General features: G+C 38.4%; 1 protein-coding gene across 3 annotated transcripts in view; it reads left to right on the top strand.

Moving 5' to 3' along the window:
- The window catches only part of PAK1 (p21 (RAC1) activated kinase 1), a 148,481-nt gene extending 127,606 nt beyond the window's left edge, over positions 1-20,875 (top strand). For all 3 annotated transcript variants that reach the window (XM_080814910.1, XM_080814911.1, XM_080814909.1), the window contains exons 10-15: positions 2,057-2,169; positions 5,655-5,772; positions 11,624-11,723; positions 13,721-13,917; positions 16,790-16,927; positions 19,536-20,875. In XM_080814910.1, the coding sequence (XP_080671036.1) occupies positions 2,057-2,169; positions 5,655-5,772; positions 11,624-11,723; positions 13,721-13,917; positions 16,790-16,927; positions 19,536-19,622 (753 nt within the window). In that variant the 3' untranslated portion in view covers positions 19,623-20,875. The remainder of the gene's footprint in view (positions 1-2,056; positions 2,170-5,654; positions 5,773-11,623; positions 11,724-13,720; positions 13,918-16,789; positions 16,928-19,535) is intronic.
- Positions 20,876-21,079: the final 204 nt, after the last annotated feature.

The following is a 21,079-nucleotide window of genomic DNA, read 5'->3' as shown; positions in this document are numbered from 1 at the left end:
TAGTTCATGTAATATATCTTTACATCAATGTGTTACTCTTCAGACATTAGAAAAAGCTAATAATCAAACATTTTAGAAAGCTACAGCCAGACCAGAAGCCTAACCTGATAGGAGACTCCACTCCAAAGCAAATTCTTCTCACTTGGGCTAAGTGATGGAAGTAGTCAAAGTGTTTAAAAGAATCATTTCTGTTCTTCCTGATGAACTGGATTTCTGCAGAAGACAGCTTATGCTTAAGAAATAAGAGGCAGGGTTTTTTTTCCCCCCATAAAAATAAGTATTATTCTTTTTTTTTTTTTTACACTTCTTGCTGCTTCTGGAAAGACTGATTTACTTGTTCTTTTAGGTGTTCATGTTCTTTTCTGTTAAGCAGGAAACAGAAAATATCTCTAGGGAATAAACATTTAGCAAATAGTGTAAGTTCTCCTATGGAATAGAGTAGCCTATCGCTGGAACTATTTATGGTTTAAAAACAAAGTACTTATCAACCCACTGAATTCTCTCTTTCTGTCTTCATTTCCACAAACATTTCCACAAACAGTTACTGTGTGTCAGGTCCTGCGCTTGGTACCAAGTTTTCAGATGAGCTCTCTGGCTTATAGCTTCTAGAGATACACACTCCAGCTAATCATCCGGAAGGTAGTTTATGTGGTAAGTTCCCTTAGAGAGGTATAAATATGATCTTATGAGGCTTTAAAGAAGAGAAAAAGCCTATCTGGCTTAGAGAATAAGGTTTCTTTTGGCCCGACACAGAAGATAAATAGCTTTTGAACATGTGAAAAACATGCAAGTACTCCAGGTGGAGAGAAGATCAGATCACAGAGTATGTCAAGGAATGCAGTGGGAGGAAAGATCTTGAGAACTTTGAATGTTGGGCTGAGGAGCATTTCCAGGCAAACAGAAGCCATTTATGATTTTTGAGCAGGGGAGAATGTTATCAAATGTGTACTGTGGGGAAGATTAATCTGGCCATGTGTACACAATAAATTGGCATCACTCTCAAGGGTTCTAATCATGACTTTGCTACTAAATAGCTGTGTATGCAAGTCACATATCCTCTCGGAATCATGATCTCCTTATCTGTCAAAAGGAATCCATAGTAATAGTTATTCCATAGGGTATCTCTGAGGATTAAATAAAGTAAACCTGAGAATACCTTACCTAGTACTTGACACATAGAAGAAATGGATGCAAAAGTGCTTTGGGAATTCATTTATTTCTATAGATAAAAAGCCTATGAAGTTCTTTGTGATACATAAATATTAGTGATCTCATTCCCCTTTTCTCTCTCAATGTCAGTTCTGACTCATCTTTCCACAGCAAGCTCAGAAATTACTCTCCCCCTTTATGAAGCCTCTCTATCATTGCCAGATAGAAGGAGTTCTTGCTCTGTTTTGTGTTTCTATAGTGCTTTGTATGGACTTTTGTTATAGCATACTGCTTTTTTTTCTTTTTCTTTTTCTCTTTCTCCCTCACTCCCTCTCTCTCTCTTTCTTTCTTTTTTCCTTTCTTTCTTTCTTTCTCAGAGAGAGAGAGAAAGAGAGAGAACACTAGCAGGGGAGCAGAGGGGCAGAGAGAGAGAGGGAGAGAATCTTAAGCAGGCTCCACACTCAGTGCGGACCTGATGCAGGGCTTGATCTCACAACCCTGAGATCATGACCTGAGCCGAAATCCAGAGTCAGACACTTAACAGACTGAGCCACCCAGGTGCCCCCCAGCATACCTGTTTTATATTGTGATCTTTTATAAGTATTTTTCTCATACAAATATTGTATTAGTAGAGAGTTTGATTGTCAAACTTTGTTGCATATCAGAATCACGTGAAGTGTTTATTAAAATGGGACCTAAATTTTTTTATTTCCAGCAAGTTGCTAAATGATATTGATGCTGCTGGTCTGGAAACCTCATATTGACTATACTGGCTTATGCAAATGCTGCAAGGGCTAAGACTGTATTTTATTCATCTCTGTCTCCTTCATGTTTAAGGTCTTGTACTAAGTTGTTGCTCAGTAAATAAAGAGTGACTGGTTGCACATTGAATGTACTCTGATTTCAGGTGGCCATTAAGCAGATGAACCTTCAGCAGCAGCCGAAGAAAGAGCTGATTATTAATGAGATCCTGGTCATGAGGGAAAACAAGAACCCAAATATTGTGAACTACTTGGACAGGTATGGACTGATAGTTCCTGTCATAGAGATCGGCCTTTGGAACTGATGGATGGTGGAGCTAGAGGAGGAGGCACAACCAGCACTCTGAACTGCCTCCATTTGAGAACCTTCTATGATGCTTGGCTGTCTGCCTCCAACCTTGTATCCTGCTGGACACTTCTGATTGCTGTGTAGTCCTTCTGGGTTAGATGAACCCTGCCACCCTGTAGCTTCTAACACCTGATCCTAGAACTGTCTATTCTGCCTCAGAGAGGCCCTTCAGCACATCTGCCAGCGTCAGACATGTAGGTCTTTAAATCATTTTACATCCTAGATCTTTCCTTATCCTGCTCGCCCTCCTGAAAAACTTCCAGTTTGTCTTAGCTCTTAAAATTTGACAGTCAGTAGTTTCATTTGAGATTTGACCAGTATGGAAAGAGTAAGACCTCTCTTTTGTTCTAAACTCTACATCACCTAATGATTTCATTCATTGTTTTATTTTTAGGAAGCTTTGTTTCATTGTTGACCCATTGTGAGTTTACAGTCAGTTAAAATTTCTGATCCCCTGCCCTTTTTTTGCATTAAACTGGTAATGTAGAACTTTAGTAACCATCATTAAATCCCATTTTGATTATTTCCATCCATTATTCCAGCTCATGAGAATTCTGGTCTTCAACATAATAATAGTGGTTACAGCTAACATTTCTGTTATGCTTTACTTTGCACCAGACACTTTGATGAACACATGTGAGGTGGAGTTTATTATCTGTATTTTACTGGCGAAGAAACTGAGGTTCATAGAAGTTTATAACTTGTCCAAGGCCAGTAAGCCAGTAAGTAGCAAATGAGGGTTTGGGATTTGAATATTCCTAGCACCAACATCCATGCCCTTTCCATCATATCATGTTCTTTTCTCCTGTATATGAAAAAGAAAGTGAGCTTCTTGCCTATTTCAGAGACATCACCAGTGGAGGTGATACTGGACTAAGTCTTGGAGTCTAATTCCTTTATTATCTATGTTGCATTGCCATCTATATTTCATTTCTGCCAGATTCTGCCAGATTTCTTGTTTTGCATCTAAAATATTGGTAAGCCTCAGTTTCTTTAGAGAGGAAAGGAGTTGGACTTTGACCTTCCCAACACATTATGTTGATAAGTATAGCGAATAAAGCCTTCTTCCTTTCTGGGGGACGATTGTCTCTCCATGATGGGGATCACAACTGACTCTGAAAAATCCTCTGGAAGTTATTATTCACCCTCCCATCTCTTTGAAAAACATATTACATAAAGAATATAGCTTGGACAAACTACTGAAGGCTATAAGGCTACCAGATTTTGGCTCAGGATAAGGAAAAATGAAAGCTCCTAATAAGGATATGGGCATTAAAAAAAATGAGTCTCCTATCTCTGGAGGTTTCTAAACAATAAAATGCATGACCATGTTGTTGAAGGATTTGTGTTCTGGGAATAAGATTAGAAGATTTATAAATTTATCAGTTGAGCCTTTGTTGGTGTTTCCAGAGGCGTGTACTATGAAAATAAAAGTAAATCCATGCCCTCAAATAACTCCTAGTCTGGTGTGAGGAAAAAGAAAATACCTAGGAGCTCCTGTTGGGGGACAGAAGTGGGTATCCTTACCCTGAGCATTAAGTGAAGGTATTGCAGTGGAAAATCTTTGGTTTTTTGAGTTGTCTCAGAAGAGAATGCCAACCATATTTGTTCTTCTCCAAATATGTGATGCTCTGAGGCTTTACCTTGAGAGATGGTTTTTGAAGGTACCTTGGCACAGTGTAGAGCCACAGAGTTTTTGGGACAATCTGAATCTGGTTATATATTGTCTTAGCTTTGACAGTGACATGTTAGGCCCAGGTAAAAAGGCCCTTCTTTGGGGGCATCTGGGTGGCTCAGTGGGTTAAGGCCTCTGCCTTCTGCTCAGGTCATGATCCCAGGGTGCTGGGATCAAGCCCCGCATCGGGATCTCTGCTCTGCGGGGAGACTGCTTCCTCCTCTCTCTCTGCCTGCCTCTCTGCCTACTTGTGATCTCTGTCTGTCAAATAAATAAATAAAATCTTTAAAAAAAAAAAAAAAGAGGCTCTTCTTTGTCAGTGTCCAGAGGTCTCTTGGACCCTCATATTTCTTCCTCCAATCAGTCCAAGCTGACGGATGTCTCCTTGATGTGCTTTAAAGAAATTGGGTAAGAGGACATAATGGGCATTCTTTGTCAGGGAAGAAATAGGCTCATGCCAGTGGAGGGCCTTTTACCCAGTCCTAAATTATCTTTTGGTCCAAGTCCTTATAATCTCTCTCAGAAGAGATTGTTAAAGAACACCCTAATCTGTCATATATATTCTTCCTGGAAAGTAAAAAAAAAAAAACAAGACTTTTAGTTACAAAGAATATAGAATCTACAGAAAGAGTACTAGGTTCAGAGTCAAGAGAATAGGATTCAAATCTTACCCTTTGCTGGAGGCCATTTTTTTTTTTTTTTAACAGCTCTCCATCTGCCCAGCAGTAGTCCCAATATCAGGATGACAATAAGATGCCATACCGCACAGTTTAAGCCAGTCCATTGTAGCTCCTTTGTCTGAAGCTAGCAGAAGAGTGTGTAGGGCTCTGGGCTATTCTTCTTTTCATTTGTCTTACCCTGCCACTAAAGAAACTGACTAGAGAGGCTAAGTGATTTTTTTTTTAAATTTTTCACACAGTAGTGCTAAGTGATCTAGTCCCTGAGTGAGACTAGTGGTTCTAACTCATGTCTCCATAAACTCTGTAGGGGACAGTACTAAATGGCAGCCCTTGGCTTACCAGAAGGGGCTTTGGCTCTGCAGCTTGAATTCATTTCATTCCTAGAATCAGAGATGCTCAAAATGGAGATCATTGCCAGCATAATGACTTTGTGTATAATACTTTATAGCTTTTAAATGGCTTTTACAGCCCTTGTTTCATTTAATATTTACAATCAATTATCTTTTATTTTGCTCATTGCTTTACTCAGTAAATATTGGCATCTATAGTGTTAGACTCTGGGGATAGTCTTGAACAAGACCCAGTATTTGCTCTCATGGAGATCAGATTTAGTAGAACTCTCAAGGACATTTAGGGACTTTCCCTGATGTTGGAAACACGGATTCCCATCTTTGTCAGATGTTTGGGTGCTCTCTGCCTTGATGCTTCTAGAGGTGTGAGAATTGTGCCTAATTTTGAGAAACATTACTTTGTGTTGTGATGAAATATAATTGTATTATATCTTCAACCTAGTGATCTTAGTTCTGCCATTTGGGGCTTCACAGAACAGTCTGCTTTGTTTTCTCCAGGAGAATCCTTAAGAGATAATCAAGTTAGTATTTCTGTCCCCCAGATTGCTTCTCCCCAGGATAAAGAACCCTAGACCTTTCCAAAGCTGTTGGAGATGCAGGTTCACTCTGTATATATGCTTAGCCTTTGAAACCCAGGGCTATGGCTCAATGTACTCTGTTCCTTCTTACGCTTTATCTGTACTCCTACAGTTACCTCGTGGGAGATGAGCTGTGGGTTGTCATGGAATACTTGGCTGGAGGTTCTTTGACAGATGTGGTGACAGAAACTTGCATGGATGAAGGCCAGATTGCAGCTGTCTGCCGTGAGGTAAGGTCAGTGGCCAACCAGCCTTGAGCACGAAGTGGCCTTCATATCAATGTCTGTCAAAGTTCTGCACCTGATGGGATCTCAGCCTGGGCACTGGAGGTGGGAGAAATTATTCTTCTGTTTATCTGTTTTGAAATTTCTATCACTCTGACCTGTTCTTTAAAGATAACTTTATTCTAGCACTGGGTGTGTTGCATAAACAATGAATTTTGGAACACTGAAAAAAAATAAAATTAAAAACAAGATAACTTTATTCTGATGATAAAAGTATATACCCATTGTAGAAAAATCAGATATTACATGTATATGTAAAGTCACTCAATTTCAATCTTAAAGGTAACTGCTGTAAATGGTTTGTAATATTTTCCTCTTTATATGGATATATATTTTAATTATAATTTTATCTTACTTTCCTATTTTCTTCATGTGCTCTGAAGGAAATAAAAACAGAGTAAGAAAGTAGTGACAGAGGAGGTACTATTTTAGAGTAGTCAGGGACGGTTTTGCCATAGATTTGAATAAAGATCTGAATATACAAAAAAGCAAGCCATGGAAAAATCTAGGGTAAAATACTTTCAAGCAAAAGAAATAGAAAATGAAACACAAGTAGGTATTTTCTTTTCTTTACATTGCTGTTGAATGTCTAAGGTCTGTAATATGCTGGTGTAATGGGAAAAAAAAAAAAAACTCTTTACAAAACCTCTTTGAGAGGCATTGTCCTCAGGGGATAGCCACATTTTTAAAAAGTTTTCAATTAAATTTCATTCAGTTAACGTACAGTGTAATATTAGTTTCAGGTGTTCAATATAGTGATTCAGTATTTCCATACGTCATCCAGTGCTCATCTCAGCAAGTGCATTCCTTAATCCACATCCCCTGTTTAACCCATTCTCCCATCCACCTCCCCTCTGGGAACCATCAGTTCATTCTCTATAGTTAAGAGTCTATTTCATGGTTTGCCTCTCTTTTTTGGTTTGCCTCTCTCTTTTTTTTCCTCTTAATTGTTTCATTTCTTAAATTCTACATATGGGTGAAATCATATGGTATTTGTCTTTCTCTGATTTATTTCACTTAGCATAATACTGTCTAGTTCAATCCACATCATTACAAATGGCAAAGTTTCATTCTTTTTTATAGCTGAGTAATATCCATCACACACACACACACACACACACACACACACACACACATCACCTCTTCTCTACCCATCCATTAGGTGGTGGAGGACACTTGGGCTCTTTCCATAATTTGGCTGTCGTAGATAATGCTGCTAAAAACATCAGGGTGCATGTATCCCTTTGAATTAGTATTTTTGTATTCTTTGGGTAAATATCTAGTAGTGCAATTGCTAGATCATAGGGTAGTTCTATTTTTAACTTTTTGAGGAACCTCCATACTGTTTTCCAGAATAGCCAGACCAGTTTGCATTCTCACCAACAGTGCAAGAGGGTTCCCCTTTCTCTGCATCCTCGTCAATACCTGTTGTTTCTTGTGTTGTTGATTTTAGCCATTCTGAGAGGGGCGAGTGATATCTCATTGTAGTTTTGATGTGTATTTCCTTTATGATCAGTGATGTTGAACATCTTTTCATGTGTCTGTTGGCCATCTGTATATCTTCTTGGGAAAAATGTGTATTCATGTCTTCTGTCCATGTTTTAATTGGATTGTTTTTTGGCTGTTGTGTTTTATAAGTTCTTTATATATTTTGGATACTATCAGATACGTCATTTGCAAATATCTTCTCCCATTTCATAGGTTCTCTTTTAGTTTTGTTGATTGTTTCCTTTGCTGTGCATAGCTTCTGATTTTGATGAAGACCCAGTAGTTTATTTTTGTTTTTGTTTCCCTTGCCTCAGGAGACATGTCTAGTAAGAAGTTGCTATGGCTGATACCAAAGAGGTTACTGCCTGTGTTCTCCTCTAGGATTTTTATGGCTTCATGTGTCACATTTAGGTCTTTCATCCATTTTGAATTTATTATGTATGGTATAAGAAAGTTCTCCAGTTTCATTCATCTGCATGTTGTCCAGTTTTCCCAACACCATTTTTTGAAGAGACTGTCTTTTTTCCATTCAATATTATTTCCTGCTTTATTGATGATTAATTGACCATATAGTTGTGGGTTCGTTTCTGGATTTTCTATTCTGTTCCATGATCTGTGTGTCTGGTTTTTGTGCCAGTACCATACTGTTTTGATTACTGTGGGTTTGTAATATAACTTGAAACCCAGGATTGTGATGCCTTCAGCTTTTCTTTTCTTTTTCAAGGTTGCTTTGGCTATTTGGAATCTTTTTTGGTTCCATATAAATTTTAGGGTTGTTTGTTCTAGCCCTGTGAAAAATGCTGTTGATGTTTTGATAGGGATTGCATTGAATGTGTAGATTGCTTTGGGTAGTACAGGCGTTTTATCAGTATTTGTGATTCCAATCCATGAGCATGGAATATCTTTCTACTTCTTTGAGTCATCTTCACTTTCTTTCATCAGTGTATTATAGTTTTCAGAGTACAGATCTTTCACCTCTTGGTTAAGTTTATTCCTAGGTATCTTAGGGATTTTGGTGCAGTTGTAAATGGGATTCCTTATTTTCTCTTTCTGCTTCTTCATTATTGATATATAGATATGCAACAAATTTTTATATGTTGATTTTGTATCCAACAGCTTTACTGAATCCTTGTATGAGTTATAGCAACTTTTGATGGGATCTTTTGGGTTTTCTCTATAGAGTATCATGTCATCTGCAAATAGTGAAAATTTGAATTCTTCCTTGCTGATTTGGATGCCTTTTATTTCTTTTTGTTATCTGACTGCTGTGTATAGCCATTTTTTTTTTAAAGTAGGTTCCATACCCAGCAGGATTCTGAGATCAAAACCTGAGCAGAGATCCAGAGTCAGATGCTCAACCAACTGAGCCACCCAGGCACCCCAGCCATATTTTTATTAGACCAAGAAGATGAAGGGAATATTCACAGAAGTTGAGGATATTGGGTGTTATGCTGATAAGAGACTGGAACTTTCCAATAGCCCAATAATAGAAAAGTTTGGGTGTTAGGGAAGGAGTAGAAGATTTGGTTTGGAGTATTATGGGGTTAAGTTTGATAATATGATTGGGGTTTGATGATGTAAGATTTGGAGACATTCAGATGAAGTAGTATAGTTGTATATTTAATCAATATTAGAAAAAATAAAATATGGGGCACCTGGGTGGCTCAGTGGGTTGAAGCCTCTGCCTTCGGCTCAGGTCATGATCCCAGGGTCCTGGGATCGAGCCCCGCATCTGGCTCTCTGCTTGGCAGGGAGCCTGCTTCCCCCTCTCTCTGTCTCTGCCTGCCTCTCTGCCTACTTGTGATATCTGTCAAATAAATAAATAAAATCTTTAAAAAAGAAAATATGAACTCAATTTCATCCTAGAAAATATGATCACCTTTACTTTAAAAATCCTGGGATCTAGAACATACACACATAGGTTAAATGGAATTAACCCGGGCCTGGGACTCTTAGGAGCTATGGGTGCTTTTCTTTGCTGTACTGCTAATGCAGTGTTTCTCAACTTTTTAAAAAAATTATCTCTCCCCTAAGCAGCCCTTTAACACATTTTTCCTGACCACATTTCCCCTGTGAAGTATTAATACTATAGATATACTGCATATCTCTTTTCTTTTTGTACTGTAACCCTTTGGAAAGCCACAAACCACAGTACTGTCTAAAATATTTTTCACTCACTCCACAATCTGATTTTCACTGATTGAGGTTGCTTGCATATGTGTACTTAGGGAAATCAATTTGCCCCAACTTATTTATCTTTAAAAATAGGAATTCATGCTATATTCTAAAAGAGATCACCCCCTTAAAAACATAGTTTTATTGAGATACAATTTATATACCATGTAATTCACCCATTTAAAGTATATAATTTAATGGTTTTTGGAATATTGAGTTGTACAACCATCACCATAATCCAGTTTAGAACATTTTCATCACTCCCAAAAAAACTCCTTACCCATTAGCAAGCACTGCCCCACACACCTCACTTTTCAGCCTTCTCATTCCTGTGCAACCACTAATCTATTTCTGTCTCTATAGATTTACTTGCTCTGGACATTTCCTATAAATGGAATCCTACAATATATGCATGTTTGTGACTGGCTTCTTTTCCTTAGTATAATTTTTTTTTTAAGATTTTATTTATTTATTTGATAGACAGAGATCACAAGTAGGCAGAGAGGCAGAGAGGCAGGCGGGGGGCGGGGAGGGAAGCAGGCTCCCCGCTGAGCAGAGAGCCCGATGCGGGGCTCGATCCTAGGACCCTGGGATCATGACCTGAGCTGAAGGCAGAGGCTTTAATCCACTGAGCCACCCAGGCGCCCCTAGAATAATGTTTTGAAAGTTCATCCATGTTATAGTGTACATTAGTACTTCATTCTTTTTATTAACAAATAAGATTGCATTTATTTATCATTCATCAGCTGATGGGCATTTGGGTCATTTCTACTTTTTGGTTATTATAAACAATGCTATGTACTTGTACAAATTTTTAGTTGGATATCTGTTTTCATTTCTCTTGGGTATATACCTAGGAGTAGAACTTCTAGTCATATAGCAACTCTGTGCTTGTTTGAGAAATGGCCAAACTATTTTACAAAGTGGCTGTACAATTTTATATTCACACAAACAATGTATGAGGGTTCTAATTTCTCAAAATCTTTTTTTTTTTTTTTAAATCATATTTTGTGACATCCAGAGGCCAGGATCTCTCCAGCTTCCTAAGGAAAGCAACTCTTATTTTTTCAGGGAAAACCTGCTTCTGAATATTAGTTTGTTCTTAATTTAGCCATTGGAATGTTCTTAAAAAGTGAAGTATTGATTTGAGAACATTTAAATACTGTTTTGCAGTTGGTCTGCATCTTTTGTATTTTTCAGTTGGTAGAAGCTTCTAAAATTTTAACTTTGGGTTATGGACTTAAACTAGTAGATTTAGTAACAAACCTGAGATTATCTTTTCTAATCCCCACATTTTTCAGATGGGAAAACCGTAGCCTAGAAAGCATAAGTGCTTTGTTTAGAATGATGTTGTTAGTCAGGTAGTGGAAGAACCAAACATCTTCATTGTTCTATTCAGTCTCTGTTACTCATTCTGCCTGCTAATTATAGATGTTTTCCAAGGTTCTTTTCTTTCTCCTCTTCTATATTTGCCAGCTCCAACCATTCCTTTAACTTAAAGAAAATCACTTGGTGAAAAATGACTCAAATGCTTACCTCAAGTCCAAATCTCTGTAGAACTTAAGACTCGTATGTTCCATTGTCTACTGAACATTTATCTGCCAGTACTTCATAGGTATATAAAATTGAACATACCCAAAATAGTACAAATTATCTCCTCACCAAAAATATTTCTCCTAACTTTACTTTTTCTAATACCACTTCCATGTGTCTCAGATATGACTCTTTTTTTGTCACTTTCCTCCAGTTTTATCTTTATAAAATCATTTCATTTTTCCTCAGTAGTTTTGCTTGGGCCTCAGTTTCTTTGTTAAGGATCTAATATTTGGTAAAACAAAACAAAAAACTCCAAAATACAGCGGAGGAACTCCTGTAAGAAAACTACAGTAAGGTGTATTATAATAAGGTATATCATAAGAAAGGCGTAAAGCAGGACCAAGTTAGAAGAATGCTTAGCCAGGAGATAGGAGACTAGGCAGTAGACCTGCCTCCGCCACAGATTTGGAACCAGTTCTTTCAGTCACTGGGATCTCACTTTCTTTGTCACAAAATAAGGAGGTTGGATTAGTTGATATTCTGTAAGTCTTCATATTATAAGTGTTTTCTCTCTCTCTTTGCCCATCCACTTCAATAGTGCCTACAGGCTTTGGAGTTTCTGCATTCCAACCAGGTCATTCACAGAGACATCAAGAGTGACAACATCCTGTTGGGAATGGATGGCTCTGTCAAGCTAAGTGAGTAGGAGTGATGATACTTCTCTTCCTGATGGGACCCAGTATACTGGGGGAGGGTAATCATATGATAGTAGCTACAAGACTCAGCACAGGATCTTACAGTCGCACCTTGGAGATATTGCAGGTTCCGTTCCAGGCCACTGCAGTAAAACGAACATGGTGATAAAGCAAATCAAATTAATTTTTCCCAGTGCATATAAAAGTTATGTTTACACTGTACTATAGTTGATTAAGTGTGTAATCGCATTATGGCTAAAAAGTACATATCTTAATTAAAAAATACTTTATCGCTAAAAAATGCTAACCATTGTCTGAGCTTGCAGTAAATCATAATCTTTGTGTTGGTGGAGGGTCTTGCCTCAGTGTTGATGGCTGCTGACTCATCAGGCAGTGGTTGCTGGAGACTGGGGCAGCTGTGGTAATTTCTTAAAACAGTAATGAGGTTTGCTGCATCAACTGTCTTCCATTTCACAAATGATTTCTCTGTAGCATGCAATGCTATTGGATTGTACTTTACCCACAGGAGAACTGCTTTCAGAATGGGAGTCAGTCCTCTCAAACCCTGCTACTGCCTTATCAACTAAGTTTATGTAATATTTTAAATCCTTTGTGTCATTTCAACAGTCTTGACAGCATCTTCACCAGGAGTAGATTCCTTCTCAAGAAACCACTTTCCGTGCTCATCCATGAGAAGCCATTCCTCATCTGTTCAAGTTTTATCATGAGATTACAGCAGTTCAGTCCCATCTTCAGGCTCCACTTGTAATTCTAGTTCTCGTGCTGTTTTCACCATGTCTGCAGTCAGAACATACACATTTACCAATTTAAGTTTGCCATCCTCTATGTGTACAGTTCATGGTGTCCCAAAACAATTAACATTAGTAACATCAAAGATCACTGGTCACAGACCACCATTATGAATATATTAATAATAATGAAAAAGTTAGAAATATTATGAGAATGACCAAAATGTAACACAGAGACATGAAGTGAGTAAATGCTGTTGGAAAAATGGCACGGACAGACTTGCTCATCACAGAGTTGCCACAAACCTTCAATTTGTAAAAATCATAGTATCTGTGATGCGTAATAAAGCAGAGTGTAATAAAAGTAGGTATCTCTGTCTTTCTTGGGATATGCAGGCTTTTTATATTACTCAGCACTAGACAGGGTGTCATTTCTTTTTTGTCCATTCAGTTATATGTTTAACCAAAAAAAATTTACTGAATGCCTCCTATGTACTATGATGGACACAAAGATACTTTTGCTAGTCCTCAAGTAGCTCTCAGTCTAGCACTGGAGTCATAAAATACATAACTAGAAAATAGAGTTTAGTGTAATTTCCTTGGTTCATTCATTCAGCAAACTTTTATCAAATGTCTGTTATACTTGGGCCTCCTGGGATTAAAGAAAATGAGTAAGAAGACATAGTCCTTCCTGTCAAAGGCCTCATAATTTAAATAAACATATAATTGCAATTTAATGTGAATGAACTATAAGCAGAACATTTTGTTCAAAAGTGTAAGGACCAGTAGTCCAGACCAACAGGTATGTTACAGGTGGACAGGCTGCTATGGGAAGATTGGTGATTAGAGTTTAAGTAAGGGACTCATGCCCAGGAAATAAAGCAAGGACCTAGACTGCCAGATTCTGAGGCATGGGAATGGTTTTTAAGAAGAAAGCAGAAATGGGACAAGTAATCAAGGCCAAAATGGGAAGCTTTGGACTTTAATGCCTAGTTCTTCTGGTTTGAGGAGCAGTAAGGGGCCAGAGATGTTTTTGTTCCTCCTACTTCTTTTCAAGGTTAAACAGAAGACAGGGTAAGAGCCAGTCTTGAAGGTAGCAGTCATGTAATTCCAGCTCTAGAGAGACAAGGTATTGCAGTGTCTGAGACCCAGGCACAGCTTGACTTCTAGGGATAGGCACATAGCCAATACTTGGGAAGGAATACCCTAAATATAGGTCCATTCCTTCTTTTCTTTTTCTTTTTTCTCTAGCCGATTTCGGGTTCTGTGCCCAGATCACCCCAGAGCAGAGCAAACGGAGCACCATGGTGGGAACTCCATACTGGATGGCACCAGAGGTTGTGACGCGGAAGGCCTATGGACCCAAGGTTGACATCTGGTCCCTGGGCATCATGGCCATCGAAATGATTGAAGGGGAACCCCCATACCTCAATGAAAATCCTCTGAGAGTGAGTGTTACTAGTCCCATTTCAAGATGTTTGGGCTGTTGGTCTTTAGTCCCAGGAAATGGGACTCGGCCTATTCCCTACAGTTTTCAACCTGGATCTTTCTTTTCTGGATGAAACTTGGCACTGTTGGGTTTAAAGTATAAATGCTCAAAGGAAAGAGATATTAATAGTCACTCATTCATTCAACAATTTTTTGAGTTCCGATAATGTAAAAGAAACTTCTAATGGTGATGAAAAAAATAATATATAGTAACAGAAGTAAGTGATGTGAGGAAAAGCTGAGTAAGGAGCTTAAGAGAGTAACAGAGAAGGAAGGAGAAGTGTGCTATTTTATTGAGAGTAGAGAAGGAAGTCCTGTCTTTTAAGTTATTTGAGCAGAAATCTGAAGAAAGGAGCAAGCCATGAGATTAATCCGATGCAAGAGTTTCCCGGGTATCAAGTATATAAAGGACTTGATTTGAGAACATACTCGTATCCTGGAGAAAACCGAAGAGGCCAGTGTCCCTAAGTGAGTGAGCAGTTTGCAGATGAGCTGATAAGGTCAGAGAACTAGCAGGGAGCTGAATCAGGTAAGACCTAGTGACCTTTGTGAGAACTTGGCTTTTATTCTGTAAGAGATTTGAAGCCATGGGAGGATTTTGAGCTGAGGAGTAGTTTGACTTAATTTACGGAATAAATTGACCATTTTGACTGTTTTTCTGGAAGAAATAAAACAGACTGAAATACTGTTAAAATCGGGTAAGAGTGGTGGTGTGGACTATATTGGTGGCAGTAGTAATGAAGAGTGGTTAGACTCAGAAAATACCTTGAACATATAGCTGACACGATGAAATGGATATCAGAGAAAGAGGAATCAACAATGCCTATAAGATTTTGAGCCCTAATTGCTGAAAGAGTTCGTTTGCCATTTGCTGAGAAGGTTGAAGAGCAGGTAAAATGGGATAATAGAGCTGGTTTTGAATGTGGCGATTTGAAATGTTTATTAGACATCCAAGTGGAGATATTGAGTAGAGTTGGGCATATGAGTCTGGATTTCAAGGGTGAGAGGTCAGGGCTATAAATATAAATTTATGAGGAGGTAGTATATAGTTGGCTTATTTAAAGCATTGGAACTAGATGATTGATGCGGTAACTCACCTGGAGAGTAAGGTTTGGGTACTGAGCCCTTGGGTTCTCTCATGCTTACAGGTTGGAGGAACTAGCAAAGTAGACCAAGGAGTGACCTTCCTAGTTGGAGGAGAACTGAGAGAAGTGTGTCCTGGAGGCCAAGACAACAAAATGTTTGGAGGAGGATGTACCATTGTGTCAAATGTCACTAATAGATCATATAAGATAAGACTGAGAAATAAACATTAGATTTGCCAATATGGAGGTTAGTGATGAGCTTGATGATCAATATCAGTGGAGTGATGGTAATGAAATGAATGATAAGAGTAAATCTACCAGAATGGGAGAAGAAGTTGAAATGGCATGTGAAAGCAATTGTTGTTCTTTAAGAAGTTTTGCTCTTAAGGGAACAGGAAAATGGAGCAGGAACCTGAAGTGGAATTGAGGGAGGGTTTTGAGGTTTTTTGGTTTTTTTATTTTTTTTAAGATGATATTATTTTAGCATGTTTGTGTGCTGATAGGAATGATATAGTAGAAAGAAAGAATGTGGTCATGAGCAAGAGAGAAGTGACATCTGTAGGAGTGATGTCCTGAAGTAGATGAGAGGAGTTGGATCAAGTATTGAAGGAAAGAGTATTAGATTAGAATATGGACAATTTGTCCATTGTAATGAGAGAGGGAAAGCAGAGTAAATGAATACAAGTGCAAGTAGGTTGGTAATTTTGGTCATAGGCAAATAAGATAATTATTGTGATTGCTTTTATTTCCTCATTTCTCAACCTCCCATCCAGTGCGGAAATTATGTATGTGTTGTTATTGATAGGTGGTCATCTCATCTTAACTGGTTACCTCTTGGATAGCTGATTACTGGAAAGTGATTCGGTGTACCAAACTGAAACTGCCCAGACATCCCAGCTTTGCCCTCATTCCACATTCCACACATCTTCCCCCGTCTTACAGTAGCCTTGAAGATGATGATCAGTAGGGTGTGGATGGAAATAATACTGGGATTAGAATCAGAGGACATAAACTCACATGAATAGCTTGATCCCAGACATATGTTTCTGGACTTTATCTATGAAATGGGGATGATGATTCTTGCCTAGTCTATTATCCAGATTTATTGTGGTCATTAAATGAGATGGTGTTTGTGTAAATACTTTGTGAATTAAAGTGCTGAGTGCTTGAAAGGACTTTTTTTTTAACCTGTCCCATAAGATGGTCCATGTTAGGGGACCAGGGGAGGCAACAAGGAAACAGATTGTTGCTTTACAAAACACTTGCTTTTTCTATTCCTCTCCTGCTAGAAGAAATCAGTTCTTAGGTAACTAAGTTGAAGGCATCAGGAGTAATTTCCTCCAGCAAATGGGCAGATAGATATTTAACTCATCATCAGGCTAAGTGAATAATAAACCCTTTAGATTTACAATCAAGAATAATAATAAACCCATGGGTCTGGAACACACTTCATAAGTTTATAAAGTGCTTCCCAATATACTGTCTTATTTTTACAGACATGTGTGATAGACACTGTTGTCATCCCTATTTTCCAGATGAGGAATTTAGGAGTTCACTGGCTTGCATGTGATCACATGGCCTTCAAATATTAAATCTGATCCTTAGGTCATATTCTTCCCAGTATACCAAAGCTGCCTCTTTGTGTCCTAGAGGCATAACGCAGCTGACCACATTTTAGAGAGCAGATCTGGGCACTAAGCGAGAACTGTAGTGAGAGCCTAAGGTGATTCTTCATTTGTATTGCCAGGCCTTGTACCTCATTGCCACCAATGGGACCCCAGAGCTTCAGAACCCAGAGAAGCTGTCAGCTTTCTTCCGGGACTTTCTGAACCGCTGTCTCGAGATGGATGTGGAGAAGAGAGGTTCAGCTAAAGAGCTGCTACAGGTAATTTTCCCTATGCAGGGAAGCTCCAAATTCAAGGTATCACTAAACCAGCCTTTTTTGCTTCATTTTTGTCTGTGAGGCACTACTGGCTCCTCACCTACAACTTCCCACACTCCATTTATATTCCTAGTTCCTTAACCTCCTTCATCTCTGGGCCTTTGTTTGTGTTATTCCCTGAAGCTCTTCCTCAGTATATTAAAACTCTGCACACATTCACAGGCTCAGCTTAAAAATCTTCTTTCTGAGCTCCTGCTGAACGTTGCCTGTACCTTTCATCAGTACTTCTTTTGTTTTGCTTGAATTAGAGTGAGATTCTGCCAGGTTGTGGGGAAACCTGGAGTCGGGGGTTTGCCAAGCTTTTTAGACTTCCATCTGCTTAATCCTGAAATTACATAATTATTTCATATGGTTGCAAAAACTGCTTTTAGCAAGCTACCACCTAAGTATCACATTAAACTTGATGGTGGTGAATAATCTGTAGGCATGCACAGTTAGTTACTTCTTTATTATGAGGACCGAGAGCAACCAAGCAAGGCAGGGCAGACCTACTGCATTAAAGGTAGTTATGAGCAACCCTGTCTTTCCCACTAGATTATTTATAACATCTATCTTCTTAATTTCTGGGTCTCCTCTTATACCTAGGACCTGACTTAGAAAGGGTATTCAGAAACTTTATTGAATTGAATGAAATTGCTTAAAGTATTTACCTTCATTGAAATGTTACCCTCTGGAACATATTTAGTATCTCTTTGTAACCAGGGTTATGGATTTACAGAGCCCTGGTCTGTTAGATACGAGATTTGGGCTCTGCCAAATGTATCCCATTAGTCTGTCAGATCCTTTGGGACTGAAAACCCCTTGTAACAGGCAGTACCATATAGGATCTCTTTGCCTTTCATATGAGATTTGCTCTGGAAACCCTAGACATGGAAAAATGTTCAAATTCTACTTTAAGGCTGTGATTGGTGAAGATATTGTTTATTAGGTACCAAATTATAATTATTGAAAGATTAGTGCCCTCTAGAGTTTTCTTCCTGATACTATAAGTAATAATAAATGCATTATATTGAATCTTTACCACACTGTAGTTACTAAGTGACTTATATGTTCTTTTCATCTATTCTTCATAACAACCCTGTGATTTATAGGTTATAGTATTACCATTTTTATAGGTGAGTGAGTAAGTTTCAAGTGTTTAGTAATGTTTCCATGATTATATAGCTAATATGTGGTGGACCCCGAGTTTTATCCTATGTCTGTTTGGTATCTTAAATCACAAAAGCTTCACATGTGTTTCTCCTGTGAGAACACATATATGGATGAAATTACATATGTTGGAATTTGTATCTTCATGATTTAACCAATATCTTTTATTTCTTTCATAGTAACTACTTGTTTTCAGTGCCTTTTTATATCCTATATCTGTCCAAAAAGAAGACAAGGCAACTTCCAGCAACAAATATGTGTATATATATATTCCTATATGTATATGTGCCTGTACAATATACAATATGATTGATAAAAAGACTTATAAGGATGGCAGAAGGATCAACTATGCTAATCATCTGAGTTAGTTTTGTCTAAACATCAGATCTGGTTCTCAGTTTTCTGGTGGCCAGGACAGAAAAGGAAATGTGATAGTTTCTATATTTCTTATCAAATGGAAAAATGTCACATCCTCGTGACAGAAAGCCTTTTTACTACTAAATGTAAAAAAAATCATTTTTAGTGAAAAGGCTCTGAGTTACATAAAGAATTGTTTTCCATAACAGTTTTGGTGAAAATGTAGATGCAGTTTTCCTACAGTGTTTTCTACAGAATGGTCTTCTTTAATAGTTATGGTGTGACCCAAAGTACAGCCCAGTGAAAGTGATTTGGGAAAGGACCAAGCTATTGAAGGTTTTACTGGATTCAAAGATAGAAAAATAAGTTCCTAGATCAGTGCTCCTGAAATGCGGTATTGCCATATACCATTGGGTCATGATCAGTCAATACTTTACCCCAGAGATAATTATTATTCTGATTATCACCATAGTTTAGTCTTACCTAATATAAAATGGAATCATACAACATGAAATCTCTTGTGTCTGGCTTCTGTGACTCAGCATAATGTCTGTGGGATTCATTCTGTTGTCACCATATCAATCATTCATTCTTTTAATTGCTGTGTAATTTTCTGTATAGTATTATAAAATAGAACATTATTCATTCTTCCATTCTCTTTTTTTGGGGTTCTTTTTAGTTATGACTATTGTAAGTAAAGCTGCTATGAACATTCTTGTGTGTGTCTTTTGGTGGATGCACAAACTTAGTTCTCTTGGAAATATACCTATGAGTGGAAATGCTGGGATGTAGCATAGAAGTGTGTTTAAGTTGTAGGTAGATACTGCCAAACAGCTTTCCAAAATGGTTTGTTATCTTTTTTTTTTTTTAAGATTTTATTTATTTATTTGGTTTGTTATCTTTTAAAGATATTCTTCAACTTGGGGATGATCTGAAGCTTTCCAGGCAGCACCTTGTGCAAATATGGATGCCTTAATGTCTTATGATGATTACTGAGGAAGAATGGTAAATAGTCACGTGTCTTTGCTCTTTTCTTCCTTTCTAGCATCAGTTCCTGAAGATTGCCAAGCCCCTCTCCAGCCTCACTCCACTGATTGCTGCAGCAAAGGAGGCAACCAAGAACAATCACTAAAACCACGCTTACCCCAGCCTCATTGTGCCAAGACTTCTGTGAAATAAATGCTCATTTTAGAAATCCCAACCCCTGATGCCCTCTATTCCTTGCCTTGCTCCTCCCATTTCCTGGTCTAGCGCTCTCATAACTTTGATCCTTAAAAACCATGTGTCCAGCATTGATGAGAACTGCAACTGACTAATCAGATGATGGCCATTTCTAAATAAGGAATTTCCTCCCAATTTGTGGTTGTGAGGGTGGTTTGTGATCAAGGGCTTACATGAATAAACCCTTGGACTCCTATTTCTATACAGCAAAATCTCCCCCCACCTCAATCTCACACCTGCCAGTCAGTTCTTAACTCTATAAATTTTTGGCTTTATAACATTATTGATTTGTAATCAGTTGAAATTTCTTTAGTGCTTGCTTTTCCGAGGCTGAACTGCCCAAACTCCTATTGTACTTGAAAATTGGAACAGTGTGAGGGGTGCTGTGAGGGTTGATAACTTACCAGGGACATGAAATGGCTCATCTTCCTGGACCATGGCTTTGGCGCAGCTGATCTCGATATGGGAGAGAAAGCTACTATGTTTTTTCTTCGTGTGTGCTTCTAGCTGCTATCTGGGGGGATCTTCACCCAGTAGTGTTCCCCATGCTATTTCTTGTGAAATGGTCTTGGCTATGTAGCAGCTTTTGACTCCCTACATCCCCTAGGCTGCTGCCCCAATTCTGTCTTTGTTTAGAACTTTGAGAGGTTTCCTAGGGCACATGCTGGGTGAGAGCAGTGTGAGAAGTCAGGGAAAAAATTTAGCTGCTTTTAGAACAAAGTTGGGTATCAGCATCTGTCCAGCTGTACCTATGTGTTGTTTCAAGAATTCCGCCTCTTTTTCCATCTGGAGTAAGGAGCTGAAAGATCTTCTGATGGCCTGAGTCTTCTGGTCAGAGGGAAGGATCTCCCAACTCTGAAACTACGTGTTAGCTTTGAATGGATTTGGCAACCTGATAAGATACTCTGCCAGCTGTGAGGGGACCCTGTTTTTACAATGCATGGCCGAGCTCTCTGCAAATGGAAATGCTTGCACTGGGTGTTGGGGATGTTTGCTACCTCCTGCTATCTTTGTGGTTTTGGTCCTCCCACTATGATAGGACCCCTGGCCAGCATTGTGGCTTGTCACGTCAGTCCCATTGGCTACCTTGTCATGCTCTGAGGTACCACTGCCTCTTGCAGCACAAGTTTTATTTCCTTCAATAAAAGGAGATGAAAATATTCTACTTGGAGTATGCCTTTCTTCTTTTCCTTTTCACCTTTCTTTTCTAATGTTTCATTTTGAAATAATTTCAGACTTAAGAAAACTTTAAGTTGTAGGTAGATACTACCAGAAAATATATTTTCTTCCCGAAAGATTTGAGATTAAGCTGCAGTAAGATGCCCCTTTACCACTGTGTACTTCAATGCATATTCTTTTTCTTAACAC

Source organism: Martes martes, assembly GCF_963455335.1.
Source record: "Martes martes genome assembly, chromosome: 10".
In the NCBI taxonomy this organism is placed as follows: Eukaryota; Metazoa; Chordata; class Mammalia; order Carnivora; family Mustelidae; genus Martes; species Martes martes.
The sequence above is the reverse complement of the archived record's forward strand: the minus strand, read 5'-3'. Positions and strand labels throughout refer to the sequence as shown.